Source organism: Hippocampus comes, unplaced genomic scaffold (genome assembly GCF_001891065.2).
Source record: "Hippocampus comes isolate QL1 unplaced genomic scaffold, H_comes_QL1_v1.1 scaffold307, whole genome shotgun sequence".
Taxonomy (NCBI): Eukaryota; Metazoa; Chordata; class Actinopteri; order Syngnathiformes; family Syngnathidae; genus Hippocampus; species Hippocampus comes.
In genome coordinates, this window is record NW_017805337.1 from 181,957 (window position 1) to 190,413 (window position 8,457).

Sequence of the window (8,457 nt, forward strand, 5' to 3'; positions counted from 1 at the left end):
AGCAGGTGTGGGTGGAGAGGGGGGGGGGGGGGGCGGTATTCAAGTTTATTCAATTTGTAAACTTCATCGTGGATAATTCCTATTTTTCTTGTCGGACTGCTTATGGCCGCAAAAGGCCATGCTTGCGAATGGATGTCAAATTCATGACGTCAGACTGCTTCCAGGTTGACCGTCGTGAACCCCCCCCCGATCAATGGTAGCCGACAGAGGTCAATCGGTCAGAAAGGCAAACGTACACGGATTTTATAAGCAAGAATACGTTGTGCCGGCCACACTCAAAATTGATCATGCCAGTTCGGTACGACAAAAGTTTTTGACTGCTTATAGTCCGACGCATTGTTCCAACTTTTTGCTGCTGAGCGTCGCGGAGGTTTCTCACCCACCGAGCGAAATAACAATTGGCGAGACTCACTCGGGCGCGCGCACTCTGTGTGCCAATTCGCAAACTCGAGCGGGCGTGTACGAGGGCTTGAGCTTTTCAACTCACAGGTTGAGATTGCTTTTGCTGCTGCTCTTCATGAGGAACGCTTTGAAGGAAGCAGCCACCTGCAGGCTGACCTGCTGGGTTCCGTCCATCTCGGCTTCCTTCCTTCACCTTCGGCGCGAGCAGGGCAGACGCTTTGTCGCTCCAAGGAACTTGCTCAACCCCCCTCGCTCGCTCGCGATCGAAGACGCTCTCGTTCTCCCGCTGCTCGCCCGGAGAAGTCGACGCGCACGACAAGTTCGCGGCGTGGCCGAGCGAGTCAAAGCAAACGAGGACGCCGCTCGCGAGGGCGTCGGAGGGAGCCGCCGCGGTTGCCGTGGAAACAAAAAAATAACACCGCCGCTGCTCCGCACCGAGATGACGACGCGCACTTCCTCAAGTCTGAAGGAAACGCGAATAAGGAGTCGTGAATGCAAAACGGGGCAGCAAATTGGTTGACGTAAAGCATTCAAAACACCTCATCCGTGAGAATTTGTGATCGGCTTAGATGATGAGAAAAAAAAAAAACATAAGCAAGGAATCCATCTCAAAAAATAAAATAAAAAAAATTCAACAACAGTCACGTCCCAAGTGAAGAACCAGTCTCGAAGTCTTGTCACAAGGACAAGTCAAGAGAACAGTCAAAAAACAAGAGCAAGAACTCCATCTCGGAACCCGTCATAACTCAAGTCAAGCACCGGTCGAGAACCAACTAAAGATGTGTCACTTGGGGGGTGGGGGAAGCATTTTGTTTCTGTGTTTTTTCAATAAAACTTTAATTTCTATACACCCACACCCACATCCCTCCCTCGCTCCCTCCCCGGCTTTTATCCTTGCAGTCTGGCAAGTGCGTCCGCATACTGGAACTCTTGGTTGTTCTCATAGTCCAGCATGTCCAAGGCCACTTCGCAGCTCTCCTTCACCACGCGCTCGCCGTCGGCACGGAAACGTCGCAGCACGGCCAGGCACTCGTCCCGGCCGATGGAGCCCAGGGCCTCGGCCGCCTCGTGGCGCACCATGGCGCTCTCGCCGCTGCGTTCCAGGGCGGCGCGCAGTGCCGGCACCGCCGCGGGGTGTTGCATCTGACCCAGGACGTAGCCGATCTCATGACGGAACAGGGCGCTCGAACACCGCAGGCCTGAAAAACCACAACAAACGTCATCTAGTACTGCAGATTGAAGTTCCACAAATGAAGAAGAATCAAGGAGCGCATTTCAAACAAATGAAAAAAACAAAACCAAAAAAAGCAGATCAGGAGTCTGGAAACGATCCAATCGCTAAGAAAATCAAGGCCGGGTTCCTACGACACGGTTGCGGTCAGGAGGGCCTCTCACCTTCCCCCAGGGCCAGGACGGCCTCCGGGCCGCCGAGGTTCCGCAGCGCGAACATGGCCCTGTAGCGCTCGAAGAGCGGCAGGCTCTCGTCCAGCAGGAGGCCGCGCAGCTCGTCCACGTTGGCGCGGGAGTGTGGGGGCGCCGGGTCCACCGAGCAGTACGGGTTCTCCTCCGCTTCGCCGTCCCGCCGTTTGTCGTCGCCGCCGCTCTGAAGCCACTCCAGACGACGCACGGCCAGCTGGCACGTCTCGGCCACCTGCAAGGTCGTCGACACTGGCGATGTGGACCTCGTCTCCGAACCAAAAGGGACAATCGGGCCCAAAAGGGGCCACTCTGAACTCAAATGGAAGACTTCATGTGTCTTTTTGGCCAGGGCTCCAAGGTGTGTGTGTGTGTGTGGGGTGGGGGGGGGTAAGATATTTTTTCAACCAATCAGTGGCTGTTGTGTGCTGATCCCTATTGAATGCAAGTTTGAATGTGACTGGTTCGTTCTGTACCTATTCCCAGGTTTAAGAGGGTGTGCACACTTATGCAACCACATGATCTCATTTTTAAAAAAAATTTTTTTCTGTCTCCCCAATCAAGTTGTATGGCGTACAATAATGAGGGGGAAAAAAATATATACTTTTTTTTTTCATGGTCACCGCTCTTTTTTTGGGAGGGGGAGGGGGGCAATAGCAGAAAAGCCTGTCATTTGAAGTGGGACATGTAGAATTTTTCAATGCCTTGTACCTCGACGACGGGGTCCTGGCAGTGGGCCTTCAGCAGGTCCAGAACCGACGGGTCCCCGATGGCTCCCAGGGCTTCCCCTGCAGGCGCACACAAAGCGGCCACTTGGGTTCCAACGGAAATCGGGAGCAAGCATTTGGGGAAAAGGACGCACAAGCGTGGCGAGTGCCACGCGAGCGCTGCCACTCACCCGCTTCGTGCCGTACCATGGGCTCCTGTCGGGTGTCCTTGAGAACGGCGCTGAGGACGGGGATTGCGCGCCCGTCCTGCATCTGACCCAAGCAGTAGGCCAGCTCGTGCTTGAGCAGCACCGAGTCGTCGCCGAACGCCTTGCTGATCCACTCCACCGCCTCAGCGCCTCACAAACGGGACACGATCCAACATGAACATAAAGCCATTTGGCTTCGCAGCACCCACTTGGAGCTCATTTTGTGCATTTCAAAAACAAATTCCCTCAAAAAAGGTCTCGTGTGAATGCAACTGAGTTTAAACCGCACACAAGACACTGACAAGTGATCTTCATTTATTTATTTTTTGCTGCGTTTATTTGGTTTTATCTCCAAATCTCTTGAAACGTACCTCCCAGGTTCTTGAGGGTGAACAGAGCTCGGAACCTCCGCGTCAGGTCCTGGCGGGGGTCCACCAGTACAGAACCCACCGCAGCCAGCTGCTCCACACTGCCCATCCTGCTCTAACACACACACACACACACACACACACAAATTGTTATACAAACATACACAAATATTAAGTGCACACACAATCACGCAGACAACACACACACAGACTCCTTACAAAGTCACAATAGACACACAGAATAACAGATATTACGCCTCCACACTGACCCAAACATTATATAGACACGCACACTGCACACTCGGGGATTCCACATACATTCGGGCGTCACACGAACACAAAATAACAGACGCACACGTTGGAAGCACGTTAAGATTTCACGCACGGGCCAGGTTCCCAGCTACACGGGGATATATCCGAGTGCTTCACGTGTTTGCAAAGTTTATGAACGTGTAGTACCACAAGTATGGAATCCCCAAAACACAGACGCACACATTGCAAGCACGTTAAGATTTCACGCACGTGCCGGGTTGCCAGCTACACGGGGATATATCCGAGTGCTTCACGCGTTTGCAAAGTTTATGAACGTGTAGTACCACAAGTAATCTGGGGGACTAAATCTTGTCTCTACTCGCTAAACTATCGTGCTGATTGGAAGCTAGGCTAGCGAGCCACGTTTCAGGTGGGCAGCCCAGACGTCCCAGACCTCGCAGAAATTCAAAGTGCTGAAAAAAAAAAAAGAAATCTGCGAACGGGTGAATCTGTGGGTGAGTGCCGAACCCCGGGTAAGCGGGTCCGGAGTATGTTGATGTCTTCCAGCTTTCTTTTATTGTGGAGAGACCGCTGGCGGAAGAGAACGGAGCGAGCCAGCGGGTGGCAGAGAGGAGGCCGAAAAGGAGGGAGAGGGGGAGGATGGAGCCGTCGAGGAAACATCTCCGCTCGCTGCGTGTTTTGGAAGAACCCGTCCCGCCTGACGTTTTGTCGAATCCAAGTGGAAGAAGCAGACCAAGGAGCAGCTTTGCACTCAGCTCACATCCTTCCTTCTCGCTCTCTCTAGCGCTCCATCCTTGGATCCTCGGACGCCACCCGGGCCGCGCATCTTCCTCCTCCTCAGGGCGCGCGTCAAATGAGCGTCGACCCTTGCCGGTGAAAGCGTGTCGTCGTCCTCTTCCTCCGTCTTCATCACCAGGTAGCAACCACCTCGTCGCAATCGACGTCAAGGCGTCAACGCGCGCGTGCTCGTGGCCTCCATTGTGCGAGATGGAGGATCAGCCGACCACCTCGCAAAAGCGCCAGATGATTCCCATTTTCTTTGTTGCCTGCACTGTTTGAGGATTCCCGAGATTGCCCCAGTGACGAGCACGAGAGTCTCCTGCTGCTCCGTGATACGAGTGGTCATGTTTTTGAGACAAGTGAGGGAATCACATTCCTCGATTCATCTGAAAAATAATCAACAGATTCATCGCTAGGAATAATCATGACTCAAAGGAGCAACAGTACTCCCGTGAGGAAACTCACTAACACCCAGCCGAGCATTTTGCCAGAGTTTTCAAGGCCCGCACAGTATTTTCTTGGACGTAAAAAGGCCAAAAGCAAGAGTTGACTGTTCTCTCACCTGCCCCCAAAAAGCGGCACACTTTTGCCCTCAAAAACCCGTCCGACTTCCGACACGTTCTTGCCCTCAAATCGGAGTAGAAGTAGAAATATGATTGGGACGTCAACTTGGGTGAAATTCTTTGTCAGTATTTCATGGCCCTCATCACCTTGGCTCTGGCCACGCTGTGAGGTGCACCGCTACAGCCTCTTTGGATGACGTGCGGGTGTCCCTCCCGAAGTGTCTTTTGGGGCCCACGGGGAACAGTACTCCCGTGAGGAAACTCACTAACACCCAGCCGAGCATTTTGCCAGAGTTTTCAAGGCCCGCACAGTATTTTCTTGGACGTAAAAAGGCCAAAAGCAAGAGTTGACTGTTCTCTCACCTGCCCCCAAAATGCGGCACACTTTTGCCCCCAAAAACCCGTCCGACTTCCGACACGTTCTCGCCCTCAAGTCGGAGTAGAAGTAGAAATATGATTTGGACGTCAACTTTGGTGAAATTCTTTGTCAGTATTTCATGGCCCTCACCACCTTGGCTCTGGCCACGCTGTGAGGTGCACCGCTACAGCCTCTTTGGATGACGTGCGGGTGTCCCTCCCGAAGTGTCTTTTGGGGCCCACGGGGACGGGAGCCGCTTTGTTGAAATATTTTGCTTGGTTTCAGAGCGTGTCGCCATGCCGCCGCCGCTCCCCCCCGCCGTCCGGCTCCTCTTCCTCCTCCTCATCATCTTGCTGGTCCTTCCGCACGCCGCCGCCGTGGGCGTGACCGCCCCCTGCCCCGCGAGCTGCCGATGTTACAGCCTGACGGTGGAGTGCGGATCCACCGGCCTCCTCGCCTTACCCGAGCGAGTGCCCGCATCCACGCAGGTGACGACAGAACAACAATATGCACTCCATCTGCTCTCTGATCATTGAACGTTTACTTGTTGTAGTAAAGAAAATTGTGGGGTTAATGTATACAAAATAATGGAGAGGAAAATAAGTCCTGTTTTTCTACCAAAAGGGTATATATTTTTTTTCTTTTTTTCCCCCCAGAGAAAAGGGTATATTTTGTTCAGATCAACTTTTTTTTTTTTCCTAGGGAAATATATTTTCCAAAGGTTGTACTTTTTTGGAGACAATAAGTCACATTGTGCATTTGACCTGAGAAGGTTTTGGTTTTTTTTTTTCTTCCTCCAGAAAAAGTCACGATTTGGTGGAGTGTTGTACTTTTTCAAGGAGTATCATTTTGTTTGTTTTTTGGAAAGATGTCATATTTTTCAAGAAAATCATACCCAAAATAATGATTTCTCACAGGGGGAAAAGCAAGTAAAAAAATCCATACCTCGCAAAAAAAAAAAAAAACCAGACTATTTTGTCATTTTTTGACGAGGATAAAGAATATATGTCTGCTCGAACCGTTCTATTGTCCATGTCCATGTGTTGACGCAGCAAATCCGCTTGTTACTGCATCTAAACTCACACTAACCGAGTGTCCAACATTTGACATTGTTGACGCGGTGCCCTCGCAGACGCTGTTCCTGCAGGACAACGTGATCGGTCAGATCCGCCGGCAGGACCTGCACCCGCTGGCGCAACTGCACTACCTCTACCTGCAGGTAATGCACGCATCCGAACACCGCCACCTGTGACATTTCCAATTAGGCGTCACTGTACTCACACTAACCGAGTGTCCAACATTTGACATTGTTGACGCGGTGCCCTCGCAGACGCTGTTCCTGCAGGACAACGTGATCGGTCAGATCCGCCGGCAGGACCGAAAAAAAAGGGGGGGGGACAATGGCTTCCAGTGGACCCCCACTGTCGGCGGGCGGGATAGGCCAAATTCCGCGTATACCTGACGGCCATAGAAACACGTTGGGGGGCGGAGGGGGGGTCTTTCGTTTCCCTCACACGCCAGCCTCACAGCGCAGAGGCACGTGGTTCGATTCCAGGCCCCGGCCTTCCCGTGTGGCTTTTCTCGGGGTACTCCGCTTTCCTCCCGCATTCCAAAAACATGCACGGCAGGTTGAATGGGCATTCCGAAATTGTCCCGAGGTGTGATGGGGAGCGCAACTCGGCGATTGACTTGGCTGGCAACCGGTTCAGGGTGTGCCCCACCTACTACCTGAAGACGGCTGGGAGAGCCCTCCTGAAACTAAAAAAGCAATTTCAGATTAGGGATGGATGAATGGATAAAAGTCAAAGGAAAAATGTTTGAATTCAAGCCAAAAGCTTTCTCAAGGAGGCTGGGAGAGGCTCCGGCAACCGCCGCGACCCTCCTGAAACTAAAAGAGCGATTTTAGATCAGAGATGGATGGATGGATAAAAGTCAAAGGGGAAATGTTTGAATTCAAGCCAAAAGCTTTCTCAAGGAATGAGTTCTGTTTTCAACAAACAGGAATTTCTCCGTGGGAGAAGAACAATACAGTCAAGTATATCTTTGGAAATGTGACTCATCACTGGCGGTATGACGTACATATAAAAAAGCTGTTTTGAAAATGTTCCAAGAAAAGTCCAATTCTGGGGTGAGTGAGAGAGTCATGGGAGACGAACAAAACAGTCAAGTATACATATCTTTGGAAACGTGACTCATCACTGGCGGTATGACGTACATATAAAAAAGCTGTTTTGAAAATGTTCCAAGAAAAGTCCAATTCTGGGGTGAGTGAGAGAGTCTTGCTCTGTGGAAGGAGAGTATTTTCCAAGCAAACGACACTCGTCGTTGTTGTTGTTTCGGGGGCCGCAAACCTCTTGTTGTCGTTTGGCGATGCGCCGTCCTCAGCGGCTGCAGGAGCTGCACCTGCAGCGCAACGGCGTGGAGATGGTGGGCGAGCAGGCCATGGCCGGCCTGACCTCGCTGGCGCTGCTGGACCTGAGCGGGAACCGCCTGCACACCTTGGCGGCTGCCGCGCTGCGCCCGCTGGTCAGCCTGCAGGTGCTGCGCATCACCGGTGAGCTCGGCCCGCCAGACAAACGCGCGATGGCTCGGTCGTTGGGAACGGCAGAACGGAGAAGAGGCTGGGCTAACGCCGCCCGTCCGCCGGCAGAAAACCCGTGGCGCTGCGACTGCGCCCTGCACTGGCTGAGGACTTGGATGGACGAGGAGGGCCGGCGGCTGCTCAGCTCGTCCGAGCGCCGGCGCCTGCGCTGCCGCGAGCCGCCGCGGCTCTCGCGCCTCGGCCTGTTGGAGGTGCCGCCCAACAGCCTGGTGTGCATCCCGCCCCTGGTGCAGCTGGAGCCCCGACGCATGGCCGTGCGCCTCGGCGACAGTCTGCGCGTCTCCTGCCACGCCTCGGGATACCCGCGCCCGCAGGTGAGCGCGACCTTTGAACGACGAGACTCAAAATGAGGGCAACTCAGCGGACGAGAGAACGGCTCGATTGGTTTGAGGCAACTTGCGCCCCCGCAGGTGACCTGGAGGAAGGCGTCTTCGGGCAAGGCCTCGCCGGCACCCCGAGGGCTGGTGCAGGACCTTGGAGGCGGGGCCCGAGGAGCGGGCGGCGGCGGCGGCGCCGAGCCGTCGGAGGGCGGCGGGGCCCGCGTGCAGAAGAGCGACGAGGGCGCTTCGCACTTTGACCCCGACACGGGCAGCGGGATGCTCTTCCTCAGCAACGTGACGGTGGCGCACGCCGGCTTCTACGAGTGCGAGGCCTGGAACGCGGGCGGCGCGGCGCGGCTCACCTTCCAGCTGGCCATCAACTCCTCGTCCTCGTCCGTGTGGGCCGGCTGGGCGCAGGCGCCGTCCCCCGACTCGCCGGCGTGGCCGCGCCCGAGGGGC

The 8,457-nt window shown here is 54.2% G+C and overlaps 3 protein-coding genes across 3 annotated transcripts in view; 1 reads left to right on the forward strand and 2 right to left on the reverse strand.

The window, feature by feature from the left end:
- The window catches only part of rsph4a (radial spoke head component 4A), a 5,268-nt gene extending 4,006 nt beyond the window's left edge, over positions 1-1,262 (reverse strand). The window contains exon 1 of the mRNA XM_019871808.1: positions 488-1,262. Coding sequence (XP_019727367.1) covers positions 488-576 — 89 coding nt within the window. The 5' untranslated portion in view covers positions 577-1,262. The remainder of the gene's footprint in view (positions 1-487) is intronic.
- Positions 1,263-1,285: 23 nt separating this feature from the next.
- Positions 1,286-3,242, reverse strand: dohh (deoxyhypusine hydroxylase/monooxygenase). Its single transcript, XM_019871809.1, has 5 exons — positions 3,106-3,242; positions 2,717-2,884; positions 2,530-2,606; positions 1,798-2,053; positions 1,286-1,601 (listed from the first exon to the last, which is right to left on the reverse strand). The coding sequence occupies exons 1-5, from the start codon at positions 3,209-3,211 to the stop codon at positions 1,291-1,293; spliced, it is 918 nt and encodes a 305-aa protein (XP_019727368.1). The 5' UTR covers positions 3,212-3,242; the 3' UTR covers positions 1,286-1,290.
- A 572-nt stretch (positions 3,243-3,814) lies between these two features.
- Positions 3,815-8,457, forward strand: part of LOC109516925 (leucine-rich repeat-containing protein 24-like) — a 6,389-nt gene continuing 1,746 nt past the window's right edge. Inside the window, 8 exon segments of the mRNA XM_019871750.1 lie at positions 3,815-4,291; positions 5,362-5,564; positions 6,209-6,295; positions 6,407-6,434; positions 7,370-7,630; positions 7,727-7,992; positions 8,089-8,168; positions 8,220-8,450. Coding sequence (XP_019727309.1) covers positions 4,015-4,291; positions 5,362-5,564; positions 6,209-6,295; positions 6,407-6,434; positions 7,370-7,630; positions 7,727-7,992; positions 8,089-8,168; positions 8,220-8,450 — 1,433 coding nt within the window. The 5' untranslated portion in view covers positions 3,815-4,014.

Excerpts from the sequence above, each read along its gene's own strand:
- dohh (XM_019871809.1), bottom strand. The coding sequence starts at position 3,211 with ATGGGCAGTGTGGAGCAGCTGGCTGCGGTGGGTTCTGTACTGGTGGAC. Across the intron at positions 2,885-3,105 it reads CACCCTCAAGAACCTGGGAG|GCGCTGAGGCGGTGGAGTGG; the intron begins GTACGTTTCAAG and ends CCCGTTTGTGAG. Across the intron at positions 1,602-1,797 it reads CGTCCTGGCCCTGGGGGAAG|GCCTGCGGTGTTCGAGCGCC; the intron begins GTGAGAGGCCCT and ends GTGGTTTTTCAG.